Below are 17,781 nucleotides of genomic sequence, written 5' to 3' on the forward strand. Positions count from 1 at the left end.
CTGCAGGCTCAAGACTCTTACCAGTACTTGCAAGAAAGGTGGGGCCTAATGAGATTGGATGCAGTGAAATATTTATATGGTTTTATACGGGTTTTATGGGATGAAGCGTCCCATTTAGTAGTGCTCAGGTAAGGAGGCTACAGCCACCCAGCTTCAGCCCATTAGCTGTTTTTGGAAAGCGTTGGGCAATTCTGTGAGCATCACTGGCTGTTGTAGGGCAGCCAGCCTATAGCTCCAGGCAACATCTTCACCCTCTCCGGCACTCCCTGCTCTAGGTACGCCTGGGAAGGCAATGAAGAAGCACAGGCCAACTCTTAAGCACTTTATATCCTTCTAACACATCAGGGGAGCTGACCAAAATGCAATGGTGCCACTATCAGCCACAGCGCAGCAGCCACAGAATGTTAGGGACTGGAAGGGACCTCAAAAGATCATCTATTCCAATCCCCCTGCCGGAGCAGGAACACCCAGATGAGGTTACACAGGAAGACATCCAGGCAGGTTTTGAATGTCTCCAGAGAAGGAGACTCCACAATCCCCCTAGGCAGCCCGTTCCAGTGCTCTGTCACCCTTACTGCGAAGAAGTTTCTTCTCATATTTAAGTGGAACCTCCTGTGTTCCAGTCTGCATCCATTGCCCCTTGTCTTACCATTGGTTGTCACCGAGAAGAGCCTGGCTCCATCCTCATGGCACTCACCCTTTACATATTTATAGACATTAATGAGGTCACCCCTCAGTCTCCTCCAAGCTAAAAAGACGCAGGTCCCTCAGCCTTTCCTCATAAGGGAAATGCTCCACTCCCTTAATCATCTTTGTTGCTCTGCGCTGGACTCTCTCCAGCAGTTCCCTGTCCTTCTGGAACTGAGGGGCCCAGAACTGGACACAATATTCCAGGTGCGGTCTCACTAGGGCAGAGTAGAGGGCGTGGAGAAACTCTACCACACCCCTTCTAAGGGCAATGAAGGCGATGAAGAAGCGCAGGCCAACTCTTAACCACTTTATATCCTTCTAACACATCAGGGGAGCTGACCGAAACGCGACGGCGACGCAGGCAGCCACAGCACAGCAGCCGCCATGACAGCGGCTGCCGGCGGCCCTGCAGGGGTCTGACCAGCGAGGCCGAGGGCCAGCCGCCACCTGCAGCGGTACGCCCCGCAGGCCGGCGCCTTCCCCAGTCACAAGGGCAGGGACAACTCGGCCCAGCAGCGACCGGTCCCAGACCCACAATCAAAGGCGGCTCCAGCGCAGACCGCCGCCTGCCTCCCTCCCGCCGGAAGTGACGTGCGATGCCGTCACAGCACCCGGAAGCGCCGTTCGGAGCGGTAAACAACTCGGGGCCGCGGCGCTTCTATCTTTGAGGAGCCGGCGCTGGATCTCGCCGCGGACCATGGGCGGCGTCCTGGGCCTCTGCTCCATGGCGAGCTGGGTAAGGCGGGGGCAGTCGGGTGGTGCTTCCCTACCCCTCCTTGTCCGTCGCAGGCCCGGAGCCTGCGGCCGGTGTCCCGCCACCCCTTTCCGGGCCTCGCACGTCCTCCCAATCCCCGCTTCCCCCGCCCCGGAGCTTTGTCTCCCAGGAGTGTCTGTGGCGCTGCCTCCCCACCCGCACCCTCCCGGGTTCTCTGCACCCTGAGCGGCCGCCGCCGCCCCCGCTGCTTCGGGGCCGGGCTCTTCACCCGGCAGGCTGGAGGACGCGGGCCCTGGGCCGCGCCCCCACCCAGGTCTCCCATTTCGGGTGTCTCGGGGGGCTCCCCAGGGGTCTGCTGAAGCCGTTTCGTTGGGGCCATGGGCGGCTTCGTGCTAACTTAGGGCGGCCTGTCGCGCTGCTGGTTGCTGCTGAATCTGCCTTACTGTGCGGGAGGCGTTACTGTGTCAGCTAAAATTCCCCCTCCCCAAATTTGTAAAGGACTCAAGATCTCATTAAACGCTTAGGAAGTTCGGCGTTTCTTTTCGGGAAGAGCAAAACTCTCGTGTTGCCTTGGTCCTAGTGATCGTATTTAATTCCTCTTTCTTACGGCTTTGTCTTGAGCAGCTCCACCCACCCCCTGTAGCATCTTTGTCTTACCGAGGGATCGTTTTCTCACTGCACAGTGGTCCGTGGTGATGTGTCAGCCCCATGCTGAGCATCGACAGCGGATTTTCCTTAACGGGAAAACGTACTTTGAAGTGGTTTTAAAACTGTTAGTACTGTGCATAAAAACATAGAAGTCGGTAGAGATCCTGCATGGTAGTCCTCTTTGCAGTTGAGGCATTGCTGTCTTATCTTTAAGTGATATGTCTTTCCAAATCTAGTTCCAGTGCAAATAGACACAGTCAGATGGATCGTGACTCTTCAGATATTTGAGTTAAAAATGTCAGTTGGGTTGTGAAGACCTGAATTTTCCGTACTAAAAATATTATGCCATACTTGGATTAAACAGAATTATGTGTATTTAAACAGGAGTTCAAACAGACACAATTTAATGATCTAACAAAACCGTATATTGATCCAAACTGCTCTGTCTTGTGCTATCAATATATATGAACTTTGGTTCCCCATGTATTTAATTAGAGAGATGATACTTAACTCCGTAACCTCCCGTGCACATTCTTTGAAATTATCATCAAAGTGATAGATCTGTATGAGCTAAGCTTCCGGGCAGATTGCCTGTAAATAAGCACCTAGACCACTGATAACACCCTGCTAAGAAAGTACTGTTAGTGTTTGTTTTGCTTTAATTAACATTTTATACACTACTTAATGGATTAGCCAGTTAGGCTTTAATTGCTATCTGAATATAGTTAACGTTAACATTTTTAATTATTGTCAAATACTAAGTGACATTATAACTATAGGTTTCAATCCAAATACTTGAGTTAATATATACTGGATTTTCAAGTGCATAAACAGCTTTTCTGATAACTAGCTGGTGTTCATAGAGCATCCGTCCCTTCCTTTGAAGTGCCCAAACAAATCAGGGGCTCCCCTCCCGTGTGGCTTTAAAGCGTTTATTTTCTTTCCACATATAAAACCGTAGCTAATCAGCACTTAAAGCCTAAACAATAGTTCCTATAGGAGAATTCTGCACTGGTCTCTAAGGATATGTCAGTATACACACCATTCAAGGCTTCGAAATAAATAAACTGAGAGGGTGAGGTAGCAGAGGAGCCAGCTGTAGTGGAGTTTGTCCTAGTGCAGACTGTGCTATGGCTGGGATCACTGCTCCACTTCTGTCTGGGAAAATGCTACTGCTGGTGTCGCTTCAGCGGTGCAGCTTCTCTATGAGGCCTTGTGTTGGGCCATGCAGAGCTGCTCTGGGTACCTGACCTCAGCATTCAGCCTCACACCTCTATTTCTGCTAGAACTTTTGTGTGGTGCTAGAACTTTTGTGTGGTGGTAGCTCTACCCTGCTGTGCACTGGTCAGGCAATGTTTCAGTTTAGTGTTTTTAAGAGCAAAGATGAGCCTGTCGGAGATGGGGGGTAGGGGAGGGGGGATGCCTTAAGAGCACTATCATCTCATCAAAAGTCTCTGATCCTGATGACCTAGATTGGTGAGGCAGTGCTGTTTTCACTCTGTTGGTTCTTTCCTCTATTGCTCTGTTCTCTGAAATAGCTGCCGATTCTTTCACTTTAATATTCTCTGTGAAGGCAAAGATCTTGATTGAAACAGTTCCTTTAAGCGTATGAGTAGGGATGATGTAGCTGAGACCTGACTAGGCCCAGCCAGGGGGCTCAGTGTTCTTGCGAATACTTAATTCTGTATATACTAATGTAGTCATTACCCTAGTAAGAAGATTATGTTTGATATTAAAAACTTGTTCTGTGTGCATTGGGGCAGTGATACTTGGCTTTCAATGGTTTTGTGGGATTTTCTCCCTCCTTCTTTGTCCTGCAGTATTTATCTTGTAATGTGCATGGAACATACAGAAATGTAAGTTGTTTGGTAGGTCCAAAAGTTACTGGATGGCAATAGGTCTATGAAGTCATGACTTAGTAACTGTTGACTGAGCTTCCTGAGGAAGACAAACTCAAAACTATTTGCATCGATGACTAAGCTGGGCTTCACCTGGGGAGTTAATATCAAGCCTTGATCTGTGTAATAGTTTGTACTGCAGTATTTTTTTGGAAGGTGAGCTCTGAGTTTAGGAAGAAAGTGGCACAAACTGCCCTTGTTTTCTCTGCTGATAGACTCAGTTCTGTGGGAGGAATGTTCTTTGCTTTCTGTTCTTTTTGAAGTCTCTTACATGTTAGAAGTGTTTTTGCCAGTAGTATAATATTATTTTATTGGAATGTTATGTATTTTATTCTGTCTTACCAAAAGAAACAGGGACTTGGACTGTAATGTGACTCCTTGTAGAAGTGGCCAGCTTCTGCAAATTATCAATAGGCGTCTCTTGTACAGTCATGTGCATGATCACAGCTTGTAAGAATGAGCTGTTTGGGGGCATAATGTTTTAAAAGTTGATGTTGAAGCTCAGACACTAAAATTTGGGGCATATTGTTTCCTGTTGGGGGTGGGGACGGTAATCTTTTTTCAGCCACTGTGGGCCTTATATGTCTCTAGAAACACCCAGGATACATGCATTCCTGTCCTTGGTGCAGTGAGGAGGAAGCTTCTTCAATTACTCAGGCATTTAATAAACAGTTTAATACAGGAGTTCTCCAGAGAAGTCACTTTATGCCAGATGGTCCTTGTACCAAGTTTTCTGCAGTAGATGGGCCTAGACTTGTATACTGCGCTGCCAAATCCAACCTTTTATTCAACAATATCTTTTAAAATATTCATGTAGATGGAATTAGTTCAAGAAAGTATTTTTTTTTTTAACAGAGAATAGAGATATTCTTCACTAGAAAAGTTGTTTGTATGTGGGGAAGAAATAGTGTAATACATTAGTACTATAAGATCCTAATACATCCTAAGCCAGTATTTGCTATATGTTTCCTGCTTACTAAGCATAGATGCCTCTAATGTAGCTGCTTGCAGTCATAGAACAGCCTTGAAGGACTGTCTGGTCCACCCTTTCGTGGGAAAGGGAGCCTAGATGAGATGAGCTAGCACCTTGTCCAGTTGCATCTTGAAAACCTTCAGTGATGGGGACTCTACCACACCAATGGGGACATTGTTCCAGTGACTGATTGTTCTCACTGTAAAAAAAAAAAAAATCTTATATTGAGATGAAACCTCTATTGGAATCAGTACCCTCGTACTCTTTGTGCTATAATGATGCTGAGTGGAGTAGGAGGTAGAGAAGGGCAGTTAAAAAATCTTTTACATACTCAAATAGCTATAATGAGAATTTACTTAGTTTTACTTTTTTTAGCAAGGAAAGATTAATAGTGAAATTTTCTAATTTTAAAATTATTCTGTAGTATAGCAGAGTCGAAATTCCTGGGTCCTCTATACTTGGAAAGGAACACAAGTATGAAAAGAATACAAGAAAATTATCTAAAAGACGCAGTTTGTGAGTCCGGTATGTGTGTCTGGTTGAACCTGTAAGAACAGATCATCTGAGGATTTCTCAGGAGGCTGCCTGGAGTGGTTTGTCAGTCAGTCCCTCTGCTCTTCCCTGCAAGCCCCTGGGCCCTCTTGGTAGCAGGAGGCTGCTGGTGATTTTGTTTGTTATATGACTAAATTTTATGATACATGCCAGTCATACTGAGTGATTGAGATGCACTGGTCATGTGGCCATGTAACTAGTCATGTTCGTATGTGACTGACTGGGTGTCTTTGACGTGGTGATCGACACCTGTGGCTTTCTTTGTATGACTGAGAAGTCCCTGCCCCTGTGCTGGGGGAGAAGCTGGTTTTACTGCCCTTCAGTGTCTTCATTAGCGGCTGTGTGGTCTCTTGTAGCTCAGATAGGGCACTGCTTGCTCAGTAACTTTACCTTAGCTGAAAAACATGTGGCATCCAAAACTTAGCTGTTGACTGCTCTCTGAGATATTTGGAAATAAAAACCAAAAACCCAACCCTCAAACATTTCAATTGTACCTCTCCTCTATTGGCTCATGTTTATGTGTGGAATCTTGCTCTTCTTTCTCTTCTTGTCACTTAGCAAGTGGCAGAAAATTGCAACAGAATAAAGTTTGTTTGTTTGTTTGTTTTTAATTTTAAATTCCACTACAGCACTATCTATTCTCTTTCCTTCTTCTCACCATTTTCTGTTTAAAAATTTAATACAGGTAACTTTTGTCTCAATTTTTTCCCTCGTAATAATGCAGCTGTACAACATTCCTATCCGCTTTTGCTGCTGATATTTGGCAGGAATGATAATGTGTGTACTTTGTGTTTGCTTTGTTCTTGCGGTTTTTGACTTTTCACATTGCATGAAGTAATTTTGCCAGCTGGCAGAGAATTATGTTATACATGAGTAGTTGCTAAATGTGCAATAAATTGCAACTTGAGCTGTAGGCTATTTTACCTATTGCTTGTGCTCCAGTCATGTTTATGCCCCAGTGAGGATTGTGGCCAGCTCTGCCAGATTTCGAAAGTGTATCTAGATCCCAGTTGCACTCTTTTTCTGCAATGTACTTGTTCAGTCTCTGCAGCTGTGGACAGGAGGATGTAGTTGTTATCTAAAAGCAATACTTGTGTCTAATTTAGCTGAAACGAAGTAAAATTAAAGAGAGCAAATAAGCCTGAATCCAGTCTTTATTTCCTCTGAATGGATAAATGATTACTTTTGAATTAGCATTAATTTAACCATACAGTGGTACATTAGGAAGTGCTGCCAGTATTGTTAGTGGGCTCTATAACATGTTGCAGTGACTTAGTCTACACCAGTGATGAGATGCGTAGGATGAATCACTTTCCATCATAACTTCTGATAATCTGCACAGCCTGATTAAATATTGAAATCTGGTAATGCAAAACTTTTCAGATAATTTGGTTTGTGTTTTGTCTCTCTGTCAGATACCATGCTTATGTGGAAGTGCGCCGTGCCTGCTCTGCCGATGCTGCCCCAGTGGAAACAACTCCACCATAACTCGCCTGATTTATGCATTCTTTTTACTTCTTGGAGTGAGCGTTGCCTGTGTGATGCTAATACCAGGGATGGAAGAGCAGCTGAAGAAGGTCAGATTACTTCTTTGCTAATATATTTGGTAGAACAAATGTTGGAGATAATTGTAAATAACATCTTGAAAGCATGGGTTTCATTTGGAAATATGTAATTGTGCTGCCACCTGTGCTTCACAGTCACCATTAATTTGATTGTAGATCAGATAACCAACTTGTGCTTTTTATCTATGCAGTGATTGTCCCACTATTTAGACAAAAAGCTGCACCTCTTCTTTACTAGCTCAGAGCAGAAAGAGTAAAATCTTTTATCAAATAAGAAAATACAATTTATATTTGTGTAGTTTTAAATTATATATTACTGAGATGCTTGTATTTGTGGCGCTTGATTAATTTTGATTGCTGCTGATAAAAGAATCAAAAATAACCACAGTCTAAGATGTCTTCTAGTTTCATTGTGCTGCACTAGTTAAAATTCTATTTTAAAGTCTGCAAATGCATAACAAAAATATTTTTCACTAATGACAGTAGCATATTTTTCACTAAGCGTATTGGGAAGTTCTTATAGGATTTTACGGTTTATTACTTATATGAAGACACGATAGTGCATGGAAAAGAAGAGTAATAATTTGAGTTATAGGAGAGCTTACAGATTCACTGAACTTGGTTTGTGTGTGCTTTGGTTCTGTTAGTCGTTGTTAAGCCGTCTTGATTTTTTTTTCTAGCAGATGGTAACATCTGTTAGGCATGCATTTGATTTTTTGCCCCCCAAGATGATTCATTTGCAGATGTTTATTTCGGTGTGCTATAGTAAGAACCATGTTAGTCACCTAGGAAAGAAAATTACAGCCTCCTGGACTATGATTTTACTTCAGAAAGGTGTTCTTCATGTTCTGGTAGTGACTGGAAAGGATATTCTCAGCTGTTTCATAAGGAGGTGTTGGATGGTTCTAGTGATTATGATGTTACTTTTTTGGGGAAGAGGCTGTTTCTGTAATCTAAGCAGGCTGGCTACGTCATGAACCTGGTAGGAAGTGTCAAGTTTACCAAATCATAGATCTTTTATGTATCTCCTGATTCAGATCAACAAGTCAAAATTGTTTTTCTTTGAGAAGTTCTGGAATTACTAATAACACCACACTGTTAATAATACGTTTTTGTATAGAATTTGCCTATAAGGGATACTTTTCCTTGAATGTGTTTAATATTCTGGTTTGACTATAACTAACAATACAGCCGTTCAGTGTTATATTTTCTAGTGATGTTAATAGTTGCATAACGTTACAATATTAATGAGTTATATATTAATAAATTGCTAACAGTTATTTACTCACAGGAGGCCTTTTAGAAGTCACTGAAGTGTCTTGTATTTATCACAGATTCCCGGATTTTGTGATGGAGGGATGGGAACAAGTATTCCTGGTGTGCATGGCCACGTGAATTGCGATGTACTTGTTGGTTACAAAGCTGTGTACCGTGTGTGCTTCGGTATGGCCATGTTCTTCCTTCTCTTCTCCTTGTTGATGATCAAAGTGAAGAGCAGCAACGACCCAAGGGCAGCGGTGCACAATGGGTAAGGTATAGAAATGAGAACTGAGATGGGTGGTGTGTGCAGATGAGATACAGCTACTGTGAAATAAAGCCTGTGGCTGAGCATGCTGGTTGTCAAATTTACTGTTCCACAAACAAACAATTTCACGTTAGCTAGAGGAGTGTTGTTGCAGTAGAAGGCATTCAAGGTTATTAGTTTTTAGATGTGGCAGATTAATTTTTATAAGAGGAAAAGATACACGACTGTTTCTTTTCAGAGCCTGAATTATTAAAGTTCATAATCTGTCTGGAGATTTCCTAAGATTAGAGAGTCTCCTTTTGTCCGAAGATGACAAAATTCAGAGATGAATAATGGCACTAAGTTGTATTCCACTAAGATGTTTTCAGCAAATAAAAACATTTAAAAAGCCTCATCTGTCTTCTAGGAATTACATTCCTCCTAATTTTGATGTTTGTAAGGGCTTGCTCCTTGCTGAGCAGTTTTATTTCAAGGATGATAACAGTTACATATATGTGTATATACACACACACAGATATATAGAATATCTTTTCTCCCTCTGCTATCTTCTGTGTCTTCCTCTGCATAAAGAAGAGCGAGACATGTATGTGGTTTTGAGCTTCCCAATAATTTTTTCTTTTGTATTTCATTATAGTTAGGATTACCAGATGGAACATTATAGTAGGATTTCAACTTGCAGGTTGACACAAGTGGTAGTTTTCCTGGGAGCTCAGCCTAAGTGTGATGCAGCTTCTTGAATCAGAGAGATGGAGATTTTTGTAATAGGGCAAGGCATGAAAAAGCATAAAACCATTTGTGGTGCCTGGTCTTGGTGGTCACAGTGAGTGCTTCAACTACTACTTTTTCAAGGTGGTTTTATTTGATGGAAACTATCAGCAGCTAAGCCATAAAAATGAAGAAGTAATTTTATTTATATTCAGTGTGATAAGATTAAACATTTTTAGCATAAAATGATAAAAAACTTCATGTTACTTCTGTAGGGGGAAAAGAAAATAATTAAAACTCAGCAGAATATTGTTTTGTTTATTGCTTTTGTTTATTTTGGTGTGAAGAAAAAGAGGCTGGGTCTAGTATTAAGATGCATTAGCAGCAGTAACTCAGTTCAGCCTTTCCCCCCTGCCCCACTTTGTTCAGGAGAACATAACTTGTTACAGGCAGGAAGAAAATGGTTCAGGTACATTCTGTGTCAACACTTTGTTTTTTTTTTTTTTACAATAAAAGATGCCTTTTACATGGTGTGGAATCTTTTTATGTAAAACCGCTTTGTAAGTGTTTGGGATCTTCTTGATACTGTTATGTGGGATTGTGCTTTCCAGCACAAGTTTAGGGACTATTCATGTAATATAGCAATTGACTCTTCTTAGCCAATCTGGTGTCAGCACTAGGATAAAAGGAATCATTATACTTGTTAACAGTTACTGGTAAAATATTTCAAAATGTTACTTCCAACATTTCTGTGATAACTAGTTCCTTCAATAGCATGCATTAGAGATAGCTTTATGAATACCATGGCTTTTGATTTTTGGAATTATATGTGTCTTTAGTAATACTTTGCAATGTAATCTTTCTGTCAGTGATTTGAAATATCTGGAATATTTGGTTTCCCATGTATATATACTATTTCATACTTGCATGCAAATTAAGCCCAGTAATGTGGTCCAGTGTCAATGTTCACCTTCTTGGTTTTTGTGACAGCAGTCAGAATGGTTTGTTGCCTCATGTTAGTAGTAATAATAATAACAGAAAAAATCAGCTATAATGCATTCAGAAGACTGTTGCTGGCTCGTACAGAATGCATAGCAAATGTAGGTGTTATTCCAGGTAAATATTACTTTTGGCTTATATGGGATTCTTTTAACTGATTTTTTTCTGATATGCAGGCAGTTCAATAATCTCACTGCTCTAGTTAAAAACCTTCTTTAAAAAACCCCAAACAAACAGAGAATTATATTCCACCCTAGCTTCATTTGTAATACATCCGTGAGATACCTCTTGGAAATGCATCAAATTCAGTGTCTGTCTACCACAGTTTAAGCATAACTTTCTGGAGAACAAAAATGTTGGGCAAATAAAGATAAGATTTTTATTCTACTTCAAAAGAAGTGCGTTAAGAATGAATGAATAAAAAAAAAAAGCAAACAAAAAAACTCACAAACTTTTAAGTATGTGCATTTTGTGTACTTTTGAGTTTTTGTGAATTAAATCAGACTTTGGCAGTTGCCTGACTCTTCTTAAAATTTCTCTTTAGATTCTGGTTCTTTAAATTTGCAACAGCACTTGCAATTAGTATTGGAGCTTTCTTCATACCAGAGGGACCATTTACAACTGGTAAGGGAATATTGCCTTCCACTGTATCGTGGTATAATCATAACTGGTTTTAATACAAAATTCAAATGCATGCTGTTGTCTTATACTTTTTATCGTAGCTGTGTAACTATAGCCCTGTGCCGTGTTTAGAGACATTAAGACAGGATGGTAAATTGTCTGTGGTTCTGAACTGATTTTGGTTTATTTCTTTTTTAGTGTGGTTTTATGTAGGTATGGCCGGAGCATTCTGCTTTATTCTTATTCAACTGGTCTTGCTTATTGACTTTGCCCACTCCTGGAATGAATCTTGGGTTGAAAAAATGGAAGAAGGAAACTCAAGATGCTGGTATGCAGGTACAGGACTGCACTGCAATCAAGTTTTAAATTTCATTGTACATTATGCTAAATGAGTTATTCACTGAGTAATCCATTTTACCAGAGTGCAGAAGAGCTACTTTGTGCAGAAGTACCATTTTCTCAGATGATGTAGTTCAGCTCCGTTGTTTTGCTGTCCTTTTGATGTTGAGTTAAATAAGAGGGGGCAGGAAGAGGGGCAGCAGCCTTTGAGTAATAAGAGCTAATCCCTGGGCGAAGGTCATCAGTTTAGGGTAGCAGGGAAGTGGCAGTTGTAGTGGTGTGTTTTTGTTTTTTCAGCCACAGGTTTTGTTACATCTTAGCACTAGCCTGCTTCTGCTTCATGCTGAGCACAAGCATCTCAAATACTTGTTTTTTCTTTCTGTCTGCCAGTTGGTCATTCTTCAAAGGTATATGCTGAGTGAAAGGCCGAGATAGTGGAGGAGAGTACAAGTAATCTCACTGGATAAATGATATATTGATTTTAATAAAACATTTCAGATGTGATAATTCAGGTGTTAAAAAGAGAGCACATCCTGTCTTCATGCAATGGCCAGTTCACTCTTTAATGTTTTTAAAAAGGAGGAATTTGGAAATAAGATTTTGGTTTTCCTTCTGTTGGAGAAGTAGTTCTTCAGTTTCTTTTTTTATTATTTTCACCAAAGTGTATGTAGTATGACTGTATTCCTTCATATTTGCTCTTCTTGGTTGCTGTTAGAGCGCTGGAGAATCAAGTATGACTTCAGGCTACCCATTTATTTTGTTCTTTTAACACCTTGGAGTATTGAGGGAAACTTATTTCCTTTACATTTCAGTGTGCTTAGCCGCTCTCTAATTCTGTAGTTGTATACCATAACTAAAACCTGATAATCTTGCAGTATTACTTCAATTTTAATACTCTCCATTAACCAGTTAATTAACTGTTTTTGTTTCTTTTTACAGCTCTGCTGTCAGCTACAGCTGTCAATTATCTGCTGTCTCTAGTAGCCATTGTCTTGTTTTATGTTTATTACACTCACCCGGAAGGTTGTTCTGAAAACAAGACCTTTATCAGTGTTAATATGCTGCTGTGTATTGGTGCTTCTGTAATGTCAATTCTGCCGAGGATTCAGGTATAGTTTTAATTCTGTTGCCTTTTTATTTTTTTCTGTATTATGAGTCCAAGAAACCTGTAATTATGCCTGAGATCTCTTAAGTGTTTAACTTTGTTTCCTGACTTCTTCGTATAGGAATCTCAGCCAAGATCTGGTTTGCTGCAGTCTTCTGTGATCACAATTTATACGATGTATTTGACTTGGTCAGCTATGACCAATGAACCAGGTAAGCATAGTAGCAATATAAAGCTTTTTGAGTAATCAGCAGTAAATTGTATCTTCACCTTTTTGCAAAGCAGTATTAGAATGAGGTACTGTAATGCATGCAGGTTAGAGGCAGGACTCGGTTTGTGTTCTCTCCCCCCACCCCAACTTTCTGTAATGATACTGAAGAAATAGTTCTCACAAAGATAACGTGTTTTTCATTTGATCTTATGTTTATCTTATGGAAGAATTTCTAACTATTACTGGCAGGATTGCAGTATTCTGAAGATTAGATTTTTCAGATTATCACAACTCTTCCAAGATGTGTGGAAGGGTCATCTCCCTACCAAGTTTCAGGTTTCTTACCTGGTCACTGAGATGCTGCAATTGTATTTTTCCTAAGTGAGAATTTTAAAAAATGTATTAATAAAAGTTTTCAATGTTTCTTGTGTCTGAAAACAGCTGAGCATCTCTGAAAAAAAAAAAATTAAAACAAAAAAATATATATATGTATATATAAAAAATAAAACCAGAAACTCTGGTGATTAAAATAAACTGCCAAAGAATTATTTTGGTGGTTTTGAGTTGATTTCTGGCCTTTTTAATTATGGACAATCTTCTGTGCTCCTGTGTAACAGCATATATATGAGTGATATCTAATTCCTCCAGTAATTGTGGGGAAATAAGATTGCTACTTTCAGCTGTTTCATCTGTGTTATCTGTGGATGCTGTGTGTTTGGAACTGTTGATAATATGAAGCTGACTTTGTAGCATTCTTTTCCAACTCTGAGATGACTCTTCTACCCCATCTATAGACTGTGTGGTTGTCAGACTTGTTTTCTCATGGTAGAATTTTGAGAGCTTAATATGCAAAGCATTTTAATTTTGTTGCTTTTAATTATATGAGATGTAACAGTAAAGCAGTTGATGCTTATCTTATATAAGTTTAAAATCCTTTATCTCCTCAAAGAGAGATTTTTTTTTTTATGCCACATACTGTCATTTGCCTGCTTTAGAGAAACTCAGTAGGCTAAAATTAAATTCAAAGCTCTTTTACTTCAAGACTGTCATGGTCACAAAGTTCCTTTCTATTACCGTGCATTCTGTGTGGAAATGTACTGTTAAACCTTTATTTAGTTCTTGTTTTATTTAAGTTCTAATGTCATTTCCCCCCACAGACAGGCGCTGTAACCCAAGTTTGCTGAGCATCATTGGTTACAACAGCACCACCACTCCAACCCAAGGTCAGGTAGTTCAGTGGTGGGATGCACAAGGAATTGTAGGACTGGTTTTGTTTTTGCTGTGTGTTCTCTATTCAAGGTAAGATTCTTTTAAAGAATTTGCTATTAACTTGTATTACTTCTCATTGTTAGATTGTAAATTGTATTTATTTGGATAACTGTACTGCGTCCTTTCCTGTCAAATGCAGCATCCGGACATCCAACAACAGCCAGGTCAACAAGCTGATGCTGACCAGTGATGAATCAACACTGATAGAGGATGGAATGCCCAGGAGTGATGGCTCCCTTGATGATGGAGATGATGTTCACCGAGCCATAGATAATGAGAGGGATGGAGTTACTTACAGTTACTCTTTCTTTCATTTCATGCTTTTCCTGGCATCATTGTATATCATGATGACACTTACCAACTGGTACAGGTATTTATGTTTGATAATCTATTGTGCTAATAATGAGCATAGAACATGCTGACTTTTGCTGGACAGGAGGCGTAATTTGTTTGCTGTGAGGAATGTGAGTCTTGAATGGAACTTCTCAAGGGAAGGATACTGTTTGATCCATATTACATGAATTGTATTTAAAAATTGCAGTAGCCACCCTTGTTCACAAGCGTCTATCATATTTTCTAGGATAATACTTATGATTTGCTGGAGTGCTGAAATATGTCCTGCTGAAGTGAACAGCATAGAGTCTTGAATTCTATAACGAGTAAAAATAAATAAACACTAGGTTCATATCTGGTACAGAGAGCTTGAGAAAGGAGAGATAGGACATGTTAAACCAGCAGGTTGAGTGAGGCGATCCTTTCCATCTACTCAGTGCTGGTGAGGCCACACCTGGAGTGCTGGGTCCGGTCTTGGGCCCCCCAGTACAAGAGAGACTGGAAGGAATCCAGGGAAGGGCCACAAAGATTATTAAGGGACTGGAGCATCTGTTCTATGAGGAGACGCTGAGAGAGGCAAGGAAGAGAGGGCTCAGGGGGATCTTATCACTTTGTGTAAATACCTGAAGGGAGGGTGCAAAGAAGTGGGAGGCCAGGGTCTTTTCATGGTGCCCAGTGACAGGACTAGAGGCAGTGGGCACAAACTGAAACATGAGGGGTTCCCTCTGAACATCAGGAAACACTTTTTTTATTGAAAGGGTGACTGAGCACTGGCACAGGTTGCCCAGGGAGGTTGTGAAGTCTCCATCTTTGGAGATACTCAAAAGTCATTTAGGCATAATCCTCCTTAGCTGGCTCTAGATGATCCTGCTTGAGCAGGGGTGTTGAACAAGATCACCCTCAGAGGCCTTTTCTGACCTCAGGCATTCTGTGACAGGGTCTGGTGGAAGGAAATAAGGTGGTTTGCTCCGTGAAAAAATCTCGACACTAACATAGTCCTCTTATGTGTGAGTTATGTTATCAACTTGAGCAGATGTTCTTCAGAATTTAAAAATAAAAATTATGGTCTTTAATAAATTGTTAAAGGACAGGGTGTATCAAAATAGCAACACTAGAAAGGTGTTTCCTTCAAAAGTAACTCTTAATAGATAGTCCCACTGCAGATTTGATTTGTGGCCCTGCTTGGGTCAATATGACACAAGATTATTAATTCTAGGTGTTGTCTTTTGGCAAGGTAAAACACATTATTTGTATCTATAAATGCTATCCAGTTCCTTTCCATAGCCTTACTTAGAGATTCCTCATATTTGTTTCTTGACAGCATCTCTTACTAAATATTTTTTTGGGCTGTTGTTGCTCTCTGCCTTCCTGTGACACCAACTTACAAATGGTGTTCCTGTGTTAGATGGGCATGAACTGTTTGGAAGAAGGGTAGAGGTGTCCTTTGAGGCGTGGAGCCAAAGTGAAAATGGCCTCCTGTGAAAACAGTATTGAAGAGTGGCTTATTACACAGGTATGTCATACAAAAATTGCAAATCATCTTTTTTTCATTTCTTTCTTTCACAGTCCGGATTCTTCCTATGAGACAATGACCAGCAAATGGCCGTCTGTGTGGGTGAAGATATCTTCCAGCTGGATTGGCATCGTGCTGTACGTGTGGACTCTGGTTGCTCCGCTGGTTCTTACAAACCGTGACTTTGACTAAGCTGTCTGCTCTCTAGGGAGACTGTGTGTTAGCTTCCCCGTGTCTTTGAAACAAATGGTATTCCAGGCAATAGTGCAGTTGTGTGCGTGTGCGCTCACACGTGTGCTACCCATGTAGTATGCCCTGCTTTACTCTGCATGATTACCTTGAATCATGTCTTTTGTCATTTCACTAAATGACTTTTTCTATCTGAGCTCAGTGACAATTGCTATAATGATGGTTTTCGTAGGATTACTCCTAGATTGAGTGCTTCGGGAGCATTAGATGTAAGAACAGCACCTTTTGGAAGTAGGTGTTTTCCCCTCAATTGCATTAAATAGTTGTAGGAAAAAAAAAGAGTGCAAGTGTTGATGAGGATAACAAAACAGTATTAGATCAGGCTTTGCAAGCGAAGGAATGGCTGCCTTTGATAATCCCTGTTGCCTTGATTCCAAAGTATGTCTTGAGTAAGTGGTGTTAGATGCAAAATTGTGCTCGTTAGAGTTTACAGGACATCTTGCAGCCTTTTGGCACCAACAGCCTGACCTTGTCCTGCACTGAGGGCAGCAGGACCTTGAGCATGGATGTTAAATGGGGAAACTAGCACCTGAAGCTGCAGAGGAGCTGATCTCCTCCTTGGTGCTGTTGGGTCTGATGTGTCCATTGCAGACAGGAGGACAGACAGTCTGGGGAAAAACATCCTGCTACCAGATGCTCAGAAGCATGTTTTTAAGACACCTGTTTACAATGTGCATCTATGTATTATTATTATTTTTTTCTAGAAGTAGGTCAAGTGGTATAGCTGTGCTGTAATTTATTGCTGTTTTGTGTGCCACTTTCTTTCTTGATTAAGCTACAATCAGAGTTTGCAAGGAGCTGAGTGGTGAAAACTATGTAAGCCCTTCAGAGGAATTTTTTGAGTATTGTGGTTAAAAAATAAATTGAGGAAAAGGAGCACTGAAACTACAGTAACTGAAGGAGACTTGCATTAACTGAGGCTTCAACAGAAGTGTTTAACATATTTGGGCTCTAAATTTTGAAATCTTTTAATGTATTAAGTATTTTGCTTGTTGTCCATTGCCAGAGATGGACTTGAGCCTAGGAAGTCTGTATCTAGGCATGAGGTAAGACATTAATCTGTTTTATTAAAATATTGTATAGTTCCTGTGCAGTTATGAAATCTTAAATGCTTTTGTGCTTGCTGCTTTGTAACTGAAGTAGGTAAACTGCATTATTTATACCTGTTACTCACTACAGCTTGAGACTAGAGCAGCCTGACTGGGAGTGACTGTAGAACCTTCAGCAGATGTCATGCTGATCTGTTACCGTGGTGTTCATACTGTTACTTCCTGTTGCTAATTATTCTCTAAGCTTTTATTTTAATTCTGCACCTGAACACTGACAGTTATTGCAGAGATCTGACATGTCAGTCAAACATCAGATGGTAATGATCAGTAAAGGTTTGTAATAATTTGGAATATGTTGTTACCTTATTAATGAATAAATTTGGATGAAGATGGCCAGTGACTTTTGATGTCTTGTACTACTGCCAAACATGAACAGTGTATGGTTTCGGATTGTATTTCCATCTTTTCTGTTGGGGCAGTTCATAGCACTTGTCATCTGAGTAGTGACAGCTGGCAGTGCTGCAGAGCACAACTGTAAGGCTGTTAGTGCCTGGCTCTTTGGGGGATCATAAAGCCCCTGCCTAAGTTTTCTGACAGTTCTGAGCCCTTTGCACCCATCTCTCTGAAAACATGAACATGCTTTGCACTTGTAACTGCCTTCCCACTTCAGCAGCTGCTGCTTCATATTGCACCTATATTTAAATTTGGGTAAAACACCTAGATACCAGTTTCAATACAACAGTTCCTGAGCCCTGTAAAAAACTAAGTCAGTGAGTTAGGAAGATACGCAGCTGTGCCTGTTGTATATACAAAATTACTAAA

General features: G+C 40.7%; 1 protein-coding gene across 1 annotated transcript; it reads left to right on the forward strand.

The window, feature by feature from the left end:
* The first annotated feature begins 1,269 nt into the window (after positions 1-1,269).
* Positions 1,270-17,351, forward strand: SERINC1 (serine incorporator 1). Its single transcript, XM_065834049.2, has 10 exons — positions 1,270-1,426; positions 6,892-7,053; positions 8,376-8,569; positions 10,815-10,894; positions 11,090-11,227; positions 12,170-12,339; positions 12,457-12,547; positions 13,704-13,845; positions 13,955-14,185; positions 15,715-17,351. The coding sequence occupies exons 1-10, from the start codon at positions 1,388-1,390 to the stop codon at positions 15,851-15,853; spliced, it is 1,386 nt and encodes a 461-aa protein (XP_065690121.2). The 5' UTR covers positions 1,270-1,387; the 3' UTR covers positions 15,854-17,351.
* The last annotated feature ends 430 nt before the right edge of the window (positions 17,352-17,781 follow it).

This window comes from Patagioenas fasciata, chromosome 3, assembly GCF_037038585.1.
Source record: "Patagioenas fasciata isolate bPatFas1 chromosome 3, bPatFas1.hap1, whole genome shotgun sequence".
Taxonomy (NCBI): Eukaryota; Metazoa; Chordata; class Aves; order Columbiformes; family Columbidae; genus Patagioenas; species Patagioenas fasciata.